This window comes from Vombatus ursinus, unplaced genomic scaffold (genome assembly GCF_900497805.2).
Source record: "Vombatus ursinus unplaced genomic scaffold, bare-nosed wombat genome assembly UNPS02014951.1, whole genome shotgun sequence".
Taxonomy (NCBI): Eukaryota; Metazoa; Chordata; class Mammalia; order Diprotodontia; family Vombatidae; genus Vombatus; species Vombatus ursinus.
In genome coordinates this window covers 689,160-705,803 of record NW_020954729.1, presented here as the reverse complement: position 1 = coordinate 705,803, position 16,644 = coordinate 689,160, and the positions used below count along the sequence as shown (strand labels likewise).

Below are 16,644 nucleotides of genomic sequence, written 5' to 3'. Positions count from 1 at the left end.
CCTTAGAAAATGAATACAGTTAGACCAACAGAAGCAGCCAGAGCACCAACTACTTAGTACCCAGAGACCTCTGTGAAGGCCCAAAGTGCTCAGCAGGGATGAGGACCCAGGTAACCATGGGGTCGCTCTGTTTTTCCCATCACCAACAAGATTTTTCCCATGTCACCTTTGGGGACTTGTGCTTTGACAGCTCACCACTGCCCACTCCCTAGGTTCCACAGGGGAGCCATGCCATTCCAGACCAATGGCTGTGGCTTCATTAATACCCCTCCAGTCTTCCCCCTTTCCAGGGCAAGTGCCCAGCTGCCCTCTTTTCTCTAGTAGCCTGGGCAAGTAGGCTGGCTGCTACCTAGACTCACCCAGGGAACACCAAGATATTCATCATCACTCCTTACAGTGCCAGGGGAGTACCTGTTTCCTCCCATAGACCCCAGACACCTATGCCATTTTCCCCAGCCCTCCACCCTATTCCCTGGTGGGGTGCCAAGAATAACTTCCTCCTTCCACGAGGACCACGGCTTACGGCTTCCAAAGCACCATAGCCAGTCATTATCTCATTTGGTCCTCACACGTAGCAGCGTGAGGGAAGTGAGGCATCTTCTGGTAGGTGATGTAATTATTAGGGCTGGTAGCGGAGTTGCTAAGTGCTTTAGGATACTAGGAAACCTGAAAGTCAGACCCTAAGGGCTTTGACTCATCCCCCTAAACACCATAGGGGTTTTTCCTATGCTGTCCTCTTCTCTCTTCTCTCACCCTCCAAAGAGGAACGCCATTTAAATTGACCTGCAAATGTCTTCTTGTCCTTGTTTGCCTAGCAGTGTAGCTGGATCTGCATTATCACTGGGGGGAGTGTGCGCTTACACGCACACGCCCCCTCCCATCCTAGTGTCCTTAGTGTCCATGCCTCCCAGTGAGTTTTCTTAAGAGGATTCCCCCAAAGGCCCGGGAGTCTTCCCCCTGGTTCTTGAGCTCAGGAAGCAGTGCATCACCAAGGGCTGTTGTCACAGAGTCATGCTTCTGACTGTGACCAACGCATCCCCCTCTTCTAACCGAACATGGTCTTGCCAGGTGTGTTTTCCATCACTTCACCAGAACTGGTCATCCTTGATGACACACTGCAGCCAGCTTCCACCCACCATATTTCTCTCCATTGCCCGTTGGAGCAAAGTCTCCTGGTACCCAATGCTGTTTGCTTTGGACCAGCACGTGGATTATAATCACCCACCAAATTGTAGAAGGAAAAAGCAGCCAAGCCCCTAAAGGAATGGAAAGGCTATGGGTTTTGCTTTACATTGCTAACCAAACCTCCCAGCTCATAAAGCACTTTCTTCGCAACAACCAAGGAATATGATTTTAGAAATGAAAGGAACCTCTGAGTTCATTCTAATCCAATATTCCGTCCATGCTGTGTGGATCTCGTATATACCCAGTTATCTACCAGTTGTCTCCCTCTTTAGAATTTAAGCTCCTTGAGGGTAGGGACAGTTTCGCCCTAGCACATAGTAAGTGCTTAGTAAATGCTTGTTGATTGACTCACTGATTCCTTCATTTTACAGCAGAAGAAATAGAGGCCCAGAGTAATGACTATTTTGTAAATATTTGTATCCATTCTCTTTATATTTACTCTGTACATATACTTATATATGTCTTTTTTGTTTCCAGCATTAGAATGTGAGGTCTTTGCAAACTGGAATAGGTTCATTCTTTGTATTTGTATTGCCAGTGCCTAGCATAGTGCATACAGTAGGCGCTTAATAAATGCTTGGTTGATTGTTCAGGGATACACAGTAGTATATGGCAAAGCCAGGAATCAAACCCAGGTCTGGGGCAAGTATCATTGTTATTTCTGTTTTATTGATGAGGAAACCGAGGATGATGAGACTCAGTCTAGGCCTCACAAGCTAGTCAGTTGCAGAGCTAGGATGAGAATCAGAGCACTTTGACTGCCAAGTCCAATCTGCTTTCTCTTTGCTGTGCTACCATGCATTGTTCAGGAAAGCTAGGAAGATTCTAGAACATCAGAGCTGGAAGGGCCTTCAGGTACCATTGACTTTACCATCACCACCCAGCACATATAGGGCAACTGGAGCCCAGAGAGCTTGGACACTGGCCCCAGATCACACAGCAAGTTATCAACAGGGACAAGAATAGCCCCTGCTCCCATCCCATGGCACTTTCCACTCCCCTACTGTTACTCCCATGTTGCTTCCATTATGATTCCTCCCTCGCCCCCAACCAAAACTCAACCCATTCCTGAGGGACACTCCTTGGCAATGAGTCACTCCCTTCCTATGAGCTCTGAGATCAATACTGCAAGTATCTAGAGCAACATCAGGCACTTGCAATTTCCATTTTTCTCTTTCACCTTACCTAGTGTTTGACAGGACAAGTGGAATGGGGAAGAAATTCTATCAAGTTTGGAATGTACAGGAAAGGGCACAAGAACAGTGACAGAACATGAGAGCGCATGGGACTTGGGCACATGCACAGTCATGCAAGGGAGCGGGGGAGGAGGAGCACCGAACTTGAGAGAACAGAGGAGAGGCCTAGCTTGGTGGAAGGAGGTGGGGGAGGACGAGCACATACAAATAAGCCCGGTTGTAAGATCTGAGGTTGCTCTAGCCTGTCAGAGTGCACAAAGCACTTTTTTACATCCTCACAACAGCAATCTGAGGTATCTACTCCAGGGGTTGTTATCTCCCTTTTCCAAATGGAGAAGCGAGATTTTGAAGTTAAGTGACTTTTCCAAGGTCACATAGTTAGGAAGCTTTGGAAGTTGCCTTCAAATTGGAACCTAGGTTTCCTCGTCTACGAAAATGGAAATGATGATGTTTCCACTGTCTCCTCCAAAGAGTTGTTGTGAGGCAAGTGTTTCTATAGAAATGTAAGCTCGTATTATTGTTATTTATCAGGTGACTGGAAAACTGACCCAGCTGTCTGATGGGCCTCCATCTCCTTCTCTTATGATGGAGATATTCTAAATAGGCACTCCAGCTTCTTGCCTGGACCCAGTTCATTCTATATTTATTCATTTATACTTTTAATCTGTATCATTTTGGAAGCAGTACCAGAACTAGGGACAAGCAAGGTAGGCAGCCACCTCAGACATACAATACATGATAAGGCACAACAGGAGCTATTTCTTAATATAACTTTATCCAAATGCATCAGACCTCCATGGGGGGGGGGGGGCAGGGATAGGGGCAGAGCAGCATTCCCAACCACCCGCAAGCCCTGGGAGATCTCAATGGGCCAATGGACCCCAGCATCACCTTGGGGGTGGTTAGGGTTTTGGAGTCTCCCTAGCTTCACCTTAGTGCCCTCAAAACTGGCTGGAGTGGCCCTAGCTCCTTGCTCATCTCCCAGACTTCAGGAAGGGAGTACAGTGTTCAGGATGAGCCCTCCTCCCTGAAACAAAATGTCCCAAAGGTCTCTAAGGCAGGGCACTGTCTCTTTAAGGAAGATGCACAGAGGTCATCCTCATTCCTGTCACTCCTGATGAAGCTGTATTAAGCGTTAGTCCTGTGGTACTAAAGGGGAATGTTGGTTGGCTGGCAGGCTGGCAAAGGGTCTGTCTCAGTGACAACACAGCACACCCAATCCCCAAGAAGCACTAATGACACCACTTCCTTGCTCACATTAACGCATAATTAAGGCACCATTTCATTTTCAGGTTCTGGCTTGCTTTTATTTCCCCTCCGCTTGGATCATTTTGCTCAGTCCTCCCAGGGGCTCTGAGTGAGTTGGAGCACTGGCTAGCTCTGCTGGGTGGGGCAGGGTAATGGTTTAAGGAGGGGGATGGTCTGGGGGAGTGGGGAGGAAAGGAGAAGGGGGGTGGTCTTTGGATTTTTATTTGTTCCTTTCACTTCCCAACGCCAAGGCCACTGAGAAGAACCAGGTTCTCTCCAGGGTCCTGAAAATCATCCCCAGCCCAACTTCCCCAGGTAGCTTCCAGAAGACTAGAGTTTCCCAGTTCTAGGCTGTGCACAGCTAAGGAGACAGGAGCTAAAGTGCTTCCCTTATTTATTGATTGTATTAATTACTTTCCAATTATGATTGCTCTGTTTGCTGCATTAAGGAACTATCAAGGCATGAGCTGGGTCCCCAGGGACAGGCTGCAGACTGTTGGGTCTCCACAGTGGAGCCAAGTTGGCACTAAGCCCCACATTCTGCTTCCCATGACAAGCCGTGCTCCCCTTTGTGAGATATCTAGACAGGGTTAGGGGGAGACTGGGCATAGAGCATGGGGAGCTGCCAGGAGAAGAAGGGAAGGAGCAATCTCCCCTTCACAGTTACGGGCCACAAGTGAAACATCCACATATGAAGTTCCCAGCAGGGAAATAATGAGTGTGGGTACATTTGAGAACAGAAAAGGGAGTGATGAGGACAAATTCGGGGGGTTTTGAGGCCCTAAGCCCACAGGCAACAACCGTCCCTCCAGCGACCCCATACTATGAAAGAAGGAATTATATCTTCCCGTTAGCCATTTTAGCAGTGATAGCTTCTCCATAAAGGCTTGAAAGGCCGTTAACAAGAGACTCTTTATAGAGAGAGATCTAGATTCAAATCCTGGCTCTCATTTCCTATCTGTGTGACCGCTGCTAAGTCCTTTCTCCTCTCTGGGCCTGTAAATTGAGAGGGTTAGAATAGCTGGTCTCTCAAGTGCCTTTTGACTCACATTATGGAATTCTAGGATTCAATACATTGGTGCTGTGGCTGGGCTCGGGTGTGGATGAAAGACTCCATAGAGAGAAGCAGTAGCCACTATGATGGGATGAGAATGATACTCCAAATGGAGCCACTGCCATCAGACCTTTTTCTCTGATCTTTTAATTCAGGTCTGGCATCTAGCCCTTCCTTCCAACTCTCAGGCTTTTTAATTTCCCAATTGTCAGGGTACTTTCATACATTATCTCACTTGATCACAATATCCTGTTGGAAAGTAAATTCATAAAATGTCAGAGCTGGGACGACTTTAGAGATCATCTAGACCAATCCTTTCATTTTACAGATAAGGAATAGAGACCCTGAGAGTGTAAATGATTTGAGGTCAATTCCTTAAACATTTACAAAGCACCTACTATGTGCTAGCTTCTAAAGATACAAAGACCAAAATGAAAATCGACCATGGCCATTCTGCAGGAAGGAGAGACAACATGGGATCATGGGATCACACATTTAGAGCTCGAAGACTTGGAAAGCCATCTAGTCCAAATCCCTTCATTTTGTAGATAAGGAAACTGAGGCCAGAGACCTTCAGCGTTATGCCCAAGATCACACAGGTAGTAGTGACAGAGTCATGATTTGAACCCAGGTCCTCTGATTTCTCTTTCCCCCTATAACACGTGTGCAGGGAAATAGACACAGAACGTATTTCAGGGGGTGGGTAAGCACCAAGAGCTAGAGAGATGACAAAAGGCCTTGCATACATGGTAGCACTTGAGCTGAACCTTGAAGAGAGCTCCAGATTCCAAGAGGTGGGAGACAAAGTGTTCCAGGCAAGGGCACGGAGGTGGGAAGCCGAATGGTGCATTCAGAGGAGTAAGTGATGCAGCTGGAACTTGGACCCATCCATGTCTAGCCACCTTCCCACCCTAACACACACAAGGTAGGGATCCCAGTCCCCATTTTCTAGAGCAGAACCTAGATAGATTGTGTGCCTTATTTACAAGCACATCTGAGACTAGAACAGAGCTCTCCTCTACCCCTGGCCTATGCCTCTTCCACCTCACCATGTTAGCCAGGAAGCCCTCCTCTCTATATCGAGGACTCACCAGCCACCTGTGTTTGCCATTCTAACCCATCTGTCTGTGTCACAGGAAATCCTGTCACCGTTGGAATGAGCATCCACATCTCCAGCATTGACCAGATTTCGGAAGTCAACATGGTGAGTCCGTGACAAAAGACTCTTTGGCCACGGCCTACATAATGTCCATTTGTCTGAGGGTATGGGGATCTGATTATGTTGGAAAATCAATTTAGCAGGAGAGCAGAACTTCTCTCTGCCCCCGACAAGCAAAATTTGGCCATGTGAAGCCATTGGTTGGGTGCTTTCCTGAGGTTGGGGCTTCCACAAGCCTGGGACCACCTTGAGAGTGTGGGGGTCAGGGTGGTGGCTGAGAAAGAGTGGGCACGCCTGATTCCTAACTCCCACCATGCATTGGGAGATCTCGTCCCTATAAAAAGAATGGAGATTCACCTTCCTGTTCAAAAACACTGTGGAGGAAAGGGGGCTGTGTAAAGAAACTCTTCTGGTGGGGAAGGGGACAACACTCACTGTTGAGCCCCAGACCTCTCTCTGTAAGGGATTTCCTTTTCTCTGAATCAACTGTGGTGGCATCACCTTTATCTTCATAGTTACTGGCACCTTCCTGACCTCTGGGGTCCCTACAGGCCCCCAGGTCTCCTGGCCATAGCAAAGAACCCAAAGTCCTCTCACCCATAAGCTACCTGAGGAACAGGGTTAAAACAATGCTCAGCTTTACTAAGAAATGACCAGGGGAAAGAAACACCAATGGAAAGCAGAGTGAAAGTTCACTTGATCAAGTAGAAACCTCTCTGACTCTGTCTGATTCCCTACCCCCAACCTAAGCTCTCTGAATCTGCCCCTGGCCCCTCCCAAAGAGAGAAGGGAAGGGGAGAAGAGAGGCTGGAATGAGTCACCTCCAAGGCCACATTGGACTTAAAATCTTCTTAAGAATCCTCCTCTTCTCCTTAAGCTGTGTCAAAGGCAGACCCTCAGGTGAGCATTCGGCTGTGAGGGAGAGGACCAAGACAACAGGAGGAAAACATGGTGAGAGGCAATATGGTACAGTGGACAGAACACTGGGCTTGGAGTCAGGAAGATCTAGGATAAATCCTACCTCCAACATTTACTCGATGTGGGACTGTGGGCAAGTGACTTTACCTCTCAGCCTCAGTCTCCTCATCTGTAAAAAATAAGGGGTTACCCTCCATGGCATCTAATGTCTCCTCCAGCTCTAAATCTGTGATCCTATAAAACCCCACCAGGGAGAAGCCATTTCTTTACACAGCTACCTTTTGGGGTTGGACATTCCTGGAGCAAAGTGAATTGACCAGGCACCCACCAGACCCACCAGTCTTGGCCCATGGGTTGATGGCCACACTATGGCCAGATGGGGTGGAGGGAGAGAGAGGGCTGTCTCCACTGGGAGACACTGAACAGGAGGAACAGGATAGGCTTGGAGGCTGGGGATGAGTAGGGGGAACTGTATCTAATATTATTACATTGGGTGGGAAATATTGCAAAGGTCTGCTTGGTGCCATCTTTGTGAGCACCAATTAAAGAGAACTAGGCAAGATGGAAAAACAAAGGTAGGTGCTTCCTTTGGACCTTGCCTGCAACTCTATGCCAAGAGAATGGAAAGCAAACACCAGCCCTCCATGTGCTCCTTGAAGAAAGGTTTGTCAAGGTAGAAGTATTAGTGCATGCTACTAGTGATTGAAAATGTTACAAACAATGGTAATTATTGCCCCTGGTAGCTTGAGTCTTGCCCTCAATCCAAGCTCATGGCCACAAGGGAGAGTAAGGTACTGTTTCTCAATGGGGTGGGGGGAGGTGGGGGGAATAGGAAGAGGCCAAAGAATAAAGAAATGAGAAGTGCCTAAGCAGAGCTGGGTTTCCATGGAAATAGTTTAGCCTGTCTTGGTGCCCAGTAAAACCTTACCGTCTCCTGTCAGATCCCAGCTGAGCCAGGCTGGTGTGGTCTACGAATTATGGGGATAGTTAAGAGTCATCCAGAACCACCCAACAGGGTGAGAGAGCCTTAATAAAATATTATCACTCCTTTGCTTCCCTCCCAGTTCTCTCAGGAGCCTCAGTTTCCTCACCTATAAAACGAAGGAGTTAGTATAATGGAGACGGCACATAATTTGGAGTCGAGAGAAACCTAAGCTCAAACCCCACTTTGGACACATCACTGAGCCTCAACTTCATGATCTCTAGAATGGGAATAATAATAACCTACAATATCTCCCTCACAGAGTCGCTATAAGATCAAATTAGATAATGTCTGCAAAATGCTTTGCAGACCGTAAGAGTGTTGCATAAGTAGGGGATAATGGAGGCAGATCTGTTGTTTTATACCCTGGTGGATTTTTGGTGCTAAATTGGGCAGTAGATACAATTAGAGAGAAAAGACAGTAGATGTAACAAGATGCAAATTGCATAAATTTGTGCAGAGAATTCCAGGAACTACAGGTCATTTTGGGCAGGCCTTGTCAGAGAAAGCATCCTGGAGCAGATGGTGTACCTAAGTTGGATCTTGAAGGATGGGAGGATTGGAGTAGGGAAAAAGGAAGGAGAGCCAGTATTTCAAGCAACCAGAGGTACAGTGCAAACTAAGACATGGAGATAGAAATGAGTGTTGTGTAGTGTTTTGCGGTGACTGGAACAACAGTGAAGAGATCAGTCCAGAAGGAATTTCTTGTTCACGGCAATGAGCAGTGAAGGATAAGGCATGTCAAGATTGGATTGTGGAGGACCTTGAATGTCAAGGTAAGTGCAGACCTAATACTGAAGGTGACGGGGAGCTATTTACAAGTACTTTCGAGTAGAGAAATATTTTTTTTTAATTAGTCTGGCAGTAGTGTAAGTAATGGCTTGAAAGGAGGAGAAGATTAGTAGAGGGAAAAACAGAAACAGTTTGTCATCAGAGTAGACAGCAGACCACCTGGACAGAGAGAAGAAATAGATGAGTTTAAGAAACAGATCACAAGTCTGGTACAGAGGCATGATAGAGTAGTGCTGGAAGCATTTCAATTATCCATGAAATGCAGAGCAGCTAATAACTTCTTAACTTACCTTAGAGAGAATTAGATCCCAAATGGAATTTGCCTTTGTTGGTTCCTCCATCCTTGGAGGTTGAAACTGTCCTTAACAGGGTAGAACTGGCTGCCGGGGTTGAGCGGAGAAGGAGAGGAAATCTAGGTATATCCTGACATGCAGCCTAGATTTCCGGAGAGGAAATTCCAAGGTGTTCAGAGGAAGGATAAGGAGGATACTATGAACTAAAATTTTTCAGGACAGCTAAGCACAAGAAGTATGGGAAACTCTTAAGTTTAGAATTCTGAAGACACAAAGGGACACAGACCTAAAAAGGAAGGAAGAACAGGAATCATATGAAAAGACTGGTGTGGATGCACAGGGAACTCACCAAACAACTTCTGTTTTTAAAGCCTCGTGTAGAAGATGGCAGCAAGGCTAGAAAACAGGATGACTACAAGAGCATAGCATCATCCTGCAAGGATAGTGTCAGGATGAGCTGAGGCTGGCAAGGAAAGCTTAAGGATCAAACAGACACCAAATACACACTGAGGAAATACCAAGCAATTTGTACAGGGAGATTAGGAAAGGCCTTCCACAGCAAGGGGCACCTAGACTGTGATTTGAATAAAGTTATGGATTCCACAAAACAGAGGTGAACAGGGAGGGGATTCCAAGCAGAGGGGCCTGCCTATGCAAAGAGAGGAGAGGGGAGACAGGAGAGAGAATTTCATGTGCAGGGAACAGCAAGAAAGCCCCAGTATAGAAGTAATATGAGATCAGTCTGGAAAGATAGGTTGGAAGGGCTTTAAATGCCAAACAGAAAAGCTTATCTTTTATCCACGAGAGAATAGGGAACCCCTGAAGGTTCTTGAGCAGGCAAGTAACATGATCAGACCTGTGCTTCAGAAATAGCAGTTTGGCATAAAATGAAGAAGGAGAGACTTGAGGCAGGAAAACCAATGAGGAGGCTATTATAATAGGCCAGACATCCACATGAGGAATACTAAGTGGCATAGCATTGAATTTGGAGACTTATTCCTTGCTGCCTTTGTGACCCTGGGCAAGTCACCTAACCTCCCTGGGCCTCACTTTCCGCATTTATAGAATGAGATGTTTTCTTCCAGCTCTAGGCCTATTATAATCCTATGCGCTGCCCAGTAGGCTGTTGACAATGTGGACATCATGCTTGAGTGACAGGTTGGGACTGGACGTAGGTTAAGGAGTTACATCTTCAAAGAGATGGCAAGTGGAAGAACGTGACCAAGAGGAGAAAGAGAAGAAGGGACTATCCCCACTGGAACTAGACAACAGAGAGTGGCTCTTCCGCCAGAGGACAGGTGAATTGTCTGGGGAAGCAGGATCTCCCTGTGCTTCACAGAACAAAAAAGAAGATTCATCGGTGCAAGGAATGCTGTTACCAGTCTCGGGAAGAAGATATGGGGAGTGATGGCTAGATCCTCCCCGCTGAAGGCAGAAAGGAGGCCATATGTGGACCTCACATGGCCACGTGGGAAGCGTGCTGCCTTCCTGGGGTGCCGAGCCAAGATGAGACAGAGAAGCTGCCAAGTCTCCAGCCCACTTCTGCTGATTCACATGGGTAAGAATGATGCCACCAGAAGAAACCTGGGATGGAAACCAAAGGGCTTGGGGGAGGCGAGGGGGGTACACACACACGTGGGATTTTCATCACTTTTCTCCACTTGAAAGGTATGTATTACTTTGAAAGAGAAGGGAGGATGTGGAAAGTAAACAACTAGCCAAGTAGATGCTATCTAAGAATGGAATTTGATTTTCTGGCCCATGACTCAAGGCACCAGAATAATGGGCAAGGGACGGAGCACAACTGATGGGAAGTGGGATGAATGTATTTGGCAGAAGACCCACTGACCTGATCAAGAGGGCGTCGAGCTGAAGTTGAAGGAGGAAGGGAAAAAACGCTCAGGTAAAACTGCAAAACCAGATGCTTAGAAAGACAAGCGGGCTGTCATCAGAAAGAAGCCCAGTCTTGAAGGAGGTGCCCAGTCATTCTCAACAGCAGGGAAAGGAGTCAAGAACAATACTCACGGCCTCCAGCGCCTCCCTGATCATTTTATATCAGGAAGAGGAGTAAGCAACAAAGTCACTGGTACTCTGTACCTAGTTCTGACCAACAAGAAGGGAGTGGCTGGTGCTGTGGGAACTTTGAAAGAAAGTGCCCATGTCATCTTAGAGTTCATGAGAGTTCATGAAGTGAACCCAAGAGGAACATCAGTCTCTAGAAAAAGAAAAATCTGACTATATAATGAAGATACACTTGGCTCTCTGTCCTCTCAGAATCTTTCTTGCACACGATCAGTCCTTCCTTTATACTTGTGCTAGACAGTGTGCTATTCCATATCCCTGTGCAGAATCTAGGGCAGTTGGTGTTAAGTAAGGTCCTACTGATGTTGATGGCAGCCATTCTCAGTCGCAAAAGCAATAGATTGGAAGGAACTAGGAATCTAGTCCGTCCCCCCGCCGCCAGGCCAACTGCACAGAAATCTGCGATGAACAACACATTAGCCCTTGCTTATTAAGCCCACTCACATTCTGTCTTGGGTTGTAGTTATGTCTTCCAAAGAGACAAAGATTTCCAAGACAGAACAGAGACTCTGCCTTCTTCATCCTCTTGGGCCCTGTAGCCCAGTCTACCTCAGGGAGAGGTGCTCGGAAGAGTTTTGTTGATTGAATGAATGAATGAATGTCCCAAGGAAAAGAGTGGAGACCAGTGAAAGTTACAGAGAAGCCAATAGTGTCTGGAAAACCTTCCTGGTCCTTCAAGCTTTCCCAAAATGGAATGGGCTGCCTTGGAAGGTAGCGGTTTTTCCCTCTCCTAAAGTCTTCAAGTGAAGGCTTGTTGAAGATGTTACAGAAGGGATTCCTGTTCAAGTACAGGTCCCGCCCAGCCCTGAGATACTGTAATGCTTCATAGACGCATTCTTTGGTGGCCCATTTCAGCTCTTTCTTCCTTTTGCCTAGCTTCTGTCCTGCTCGTTCCAATGGAAGCCCAGCTCTTTGGTGTCTGTCCCCAGTAGAGAAAGCCTGTGTTCCTGCATGGCAATGAAGCTCATGTCCATTGGCCTTCCCCTCCAAGAGGTAGGAGGGGCAATGGCTGCTCTGATGTCGTAGTCTGTCTTACAGAAAAGCAAAGTCCTTTGGTCACATAGCTAAGACAACCCATTGGTAGCAGTGGAAAAACGACTGCATCCTCTGGCTCACCTTCTCTCTCCACTTGGAGAGCAAGAAGATAGTAATAACAATATTAACTCCGATATTTATGGCACCGTAAGGTTTGCAGAATGCTTCCCTCATAATAACTCCATGAAACATGGAAGCATGACTGTCCCCATCTTACAGCTAAGGAAACCGAGACTCAAAGAGGTGGTGGGACTAACCCTATGATTACACAGTCAATAAGTATCCGAGTTAGGGTTTGAAGCCAGGTCTCCTGATTCCAAACCCAGTGTACAATTTACCATAGGACATAGGGATCCGAGGAGAAAGGGAGAATGGTAAGAACCTTGAGGAGCCATTGGAGGCATGTGAAACCTCTAGAGTAAAGAGTCTTAAGTGCCTATGGATCCCTTCTAAGAGTAATGGGGTTTTTTAAAAAGTGCATAAAATGAAACACATAGTATTATGAAGAAAACCAGTTACAGTGAAATACAGTTATCAAAATATTTTTAAAAACAGGTTCACAGATCCCAGGTTAAGAATCTCTGATCTAGACAGTACATGCTTAACAAATGCTTGTTGAATGACTGATTGAACGGTGTTCAAGGCCCTGTGCTGGGTGCAGGGGCTACAAAGACAAAAATGAATCGATCCCTGACCTCAGGAAGCTTCCACTCTACCCATCTAGGTAATTATAAAGCATATACCAAGTGAATACTAATTCATTTTGCAGGAAAGGCATTAGCAACTGGGGGAACTAGGCTAGGCCTTGTATAAGAAGTGAGCAGGGGGTGGCGGCATTCTAGTGACAAGTGGAGGCCTTTCCTCCCCTATCCTGTCCTGTTCTGTCCTCACCTCACCTCCCTTGGTGCATGTCGGGGACAGTGACCCAAGACAATAACTGCAGGTGGGTGGGCAGTCAGCTTTCCTGGCCACACTTCTGTGACCCCAGGTTTTTCCAATTAGATGGGCTTTCAGAAAATAAAGCTGAGCACTTTGATAGCATATTTTGGTAGATAATAAGGAAATCCTTGACAACCAGAGATATGATTCTGCAAAGAATACCACAAACATGAAGGAGCCCAACTTTTTGGTAACAAATAAACCCTCCAGCATAGCATTTGGCATATTGGCAAATACATAGGGTGCTCAAGTAATGAAAGACCTTGGGCTCAAATGTCAGAGCCAATGGCTGGAGAGAACTCAGACTCAAAACTGCCCACGTTTTATATGGTTTTAAAATACCAAACCTCATTCTGCATGAATCTGTGGAGCTGGGAGAGACAGTAATAATCCTCCATGCTGCGCGGTTCTCAGACTTTCTCTTAAGTCCAGAGCTGTGATTTCCTCCCTGTAGATGCCAGGAGTGGTGGGAGATTGGCTGGTCTGCGCCCCGCAGGAGGCGGCGGCCAGAGACAGGATTAGCTAGAGACTAGAAGAGACCTGCTGCTCTTCACCTTTGACCTCCAGGACACTAGCTCAGCCCCAGCCTTCAGAGAGAATGGCTATGTAGGACCAGAAGTAAGTACTCTGTGGTTCTGAGTAATGGATTGATGGTAAAGAAGGCAAATGAGTCTCTGTAGTGGAGGTCAGTGGGAGGCAGCCAGGTTCTAGGGCAAAAAAACTGTGATTCCAAAGTCAGGGGAGCCCCAGCTCTGGGTCTGCTCTGTCACTAACTCCCTGTGAGGCTTTGATTAAAGAGTTCCACTCATTTACTCATTCAACAAGCATTGTACTAAGTATTTCAGATATGCTTGCAACTGGGGTTACAAAAACCACAGTGAAGTCATCCTTGCCTTCAAGGAACTTACATTCTAATGAGGGGGACTACATGCAGAGATAAATAAATACAAAATAGCTATAGATACAAAATAACTAGCAAGTCCGATTGGAGGCTCTGGTTTCTTCCTGTAAAATGAGAGGGCTCAGTGAGCTCCCTGAAGGCCCAGGCCAGCTTTGGTTTTCTGTGGTGTTGGAATAGTAGGGGCCATGCCACAGCAGAACTGTGCTCCCAAATAACAGTTCCCTTGGGTGAATGTCCCCAAATGACTTCTAGCACACTCCATGTCACAGAAAGCTCCTATGACTGGCTCCAGCCCTTTGGCATCTCACTTCAAAGGGTAGATGTTGATTGACTCCATCCGGCAATCCAGAAATAAGCAGCAAGGTCAGATGCCTGCCACTAGAGAAGGAGAGGTTGCTCCTACTTGTGGGAGAGAAAAACTGCCAAGAACCCTGTCCATGTGGCCAGTCACGAATTCCACAGAAGTAGAGCCCTAGTCTGAGGAGTTATGGGGGCTTGGCATTTTGTAAGGAGAAAGGCTTGACTCCTTGAAGGCCACTCCCCAAGAAGACCTCAGCCTCTTGCTCCTCTCTGCCATCTCCAGGGAACAGAGGTAGAGGAACAATGTGATGATTCCTACTCTTCTCTGTTGGTTGGCAAGATGCCAATAGCTGGCATCAATTTCAAGCCAATTTTCTCAAGGCAATCTGATGTAGTAGAAAAAGCCACCTCCCACCCTAAATATCCCCTTCCCCCCCCCAAAAAATGTCATGGACAACTACACCTCCCAGCAGGCCACACTCCCCTTAGCCCACTGACAGCTCCCCATGGAAGACCCCTCCAAACTGCCCCATCCTGCACAACATATACAAATATATCTATATATGTCCTTCACTACTCATTTAAAACTATTTCTAAAAGTATAAAAAGAAAGAGTGAGCCATGAACTCTGGGAGTCAGGGGACCTGGATTCTAGTCTTGCCCTGCCATTTGCTGGCTATGTGACCTCAGGGATACTCTTCCCCATTCTGTAAAATAGGGTGGGGGCGGGGGAGGTTGGTAGTCTAAATGACTCTTTTCCATCCTTTCCATCTTAAACATCCTGTGGTTGCATCCTTCATGACTGCTGGCTACTGACCATAATCATAACTGGTTTTGTTTTTCCAATGTGATGACTGTGGAAACAGCCTCGGCTCGTTGAGGAGGTGAGGCAGAGCTGCAGCCCCACAGCGACTGCCATTTGTACTGCCCTGTTAGCTGGATGGTGGGAGCCGGGAAAATCGGGAGCTGACTAGTCCCCATACATTCCTGCCTAAGTGGCTCTTATTTTTAAAAACCCATTACGTAATCTGAGAGATGGGAGGGGCCCCAGAGGTCATGTAGTCCAACTCATATGCAAACAGGAATCACCAGTACAAAGTTCTTGACAAGTGGTCATCTAGTCTGAAGCCCTCCAGGGAAAGGGAGTTCACTTTCTCCCAAAACAGCTCATGGTTCCGGGGCAACTAAGTGACACACTGGACCTGGAGTCATGGAGACCAGAGTTCAAATCTGGCCTCAGACACTTACTAGCTATTTGACCCTGGGCAAGTCACTTAACCCTCATTGACTCCAAAAGAAAGAGAAAGAAAGAAAGCAAGCAAGCTCATTTCATCTTCAGACAACTCTGGTAGTTAAGAAGTTGTTCCTTGTATTGAGCAGAAATCTGTGCATCTTCCACCCACTTCTTCTAGTTCCTCCCACCTAGAACCAAGAAAGCCCTTCAAAAACGTGAGAAGCTATCTCACATTCTGCCCTGAATCTCCTCTTCTCCAGGCTAAATAACTCAGCTCCTTCCGTTGATTCTTGTAGGACATCATTTCCAGGCCTCTCACCACTACCTCATTGCCCTTGTCTGGATGCACTCTAGTTTGTTAATGTCCTTCCTAAAGTGGGGTACCCAGGACCAAATAGAACATCACAGATGTGATCATACACAGTCCTACACAGTCCGCTTCCCTTGATGAAGCCTACATTTGCTTTAGTTTTCATGGATGACTCATATTGAGCTTCCAGTGACTAAAAACCCCCTGATCATTTTTCAGATAAATTTCTGTCTAGCCACAACTCCCCCTCATCTCGTACTTGTTGATTTTTTGACCCCGAAGTGTAGGATTTTACATTTATAAGTCTCCATTAAATTTCATTTTATTAGACTAGGCCAATATCATTACTTGTCTAGTTTTTTTTTTTAATCCTGACTCTGTCATACAGCATGTCAGCTAACCCTCCTATCTCCATGTCATCGGCAAATTCGATAAGCATGTCATCTATGCCTTTATCCAAGTCATTAATAAAAATGCTAAGTAGCACAAGGCCAAGCATGCATCACAGGAAAACTCCAATAAAATCCTCCTTCCAAGTTGAAATTGAGACATTAATAACTACTCTTCCAATCCTGCCTTTCAGTCAATTGCAAATCCACCTAATTTTATTATTGTTTAGCCCACATCTCTCCATCTTTGCTGCGTGTAGGGACTCAGGGCCATCCGTAAAGATGCAACCATGTTCCTCCCATCAAAAATCCCTTGTATCATATCTTTCCCTTCCTTCTGAATGCCACTTAAATCTCACATCCTCCCAGAAAACCCTCACCGGCCATGCCAAATTCATAAATTTCCTTACCTCCCCTCCACTCCTACTGCTCTCATAGAGCAATGATGCCTCCATTGATGTCTGTTTCATCCTTTATAGATGTTATGAGTCATACCTGAAAACTGGCCCAAATGCAGATAGGCAGCCAATTGGCCTTGGGCCATTCTAATCATGTGGGACTTTTACCTTTGACTTTCATTCATTCTTCCAAGAAACATTTGTTAGGCAGCCAACCATGCACAGTACA

The 16,644-nt window shown here is 46.4% G+C and overlaps 1 protein-coding gene across 1 annotated transcript in view; it reads left to right on the top strand.

Annotated features, from left to right (window-relative positions):
* GABRQ (gamma-aminobutyric acid type A receptor theta subunit) overlaps nt 1-16,644 on the top strand; it is a 60,698-nt gene that overhangs the window by 23,553 nt on the left and 20,501 nt on the right. The window contains exons 3-4 of the mRNA XM_027845088.1: nt 5,820-5,887; nt 11,786-11,902. Coding sequence (XP_027700889.1) covers nt 5,820-5,887; nt 11,786-11,902 — 185 coding nt within the window. The remainder of the gene's footprint in view (nt 1-5,819; nt 5,888-11,785; nt 11,903-16,644) is intronic.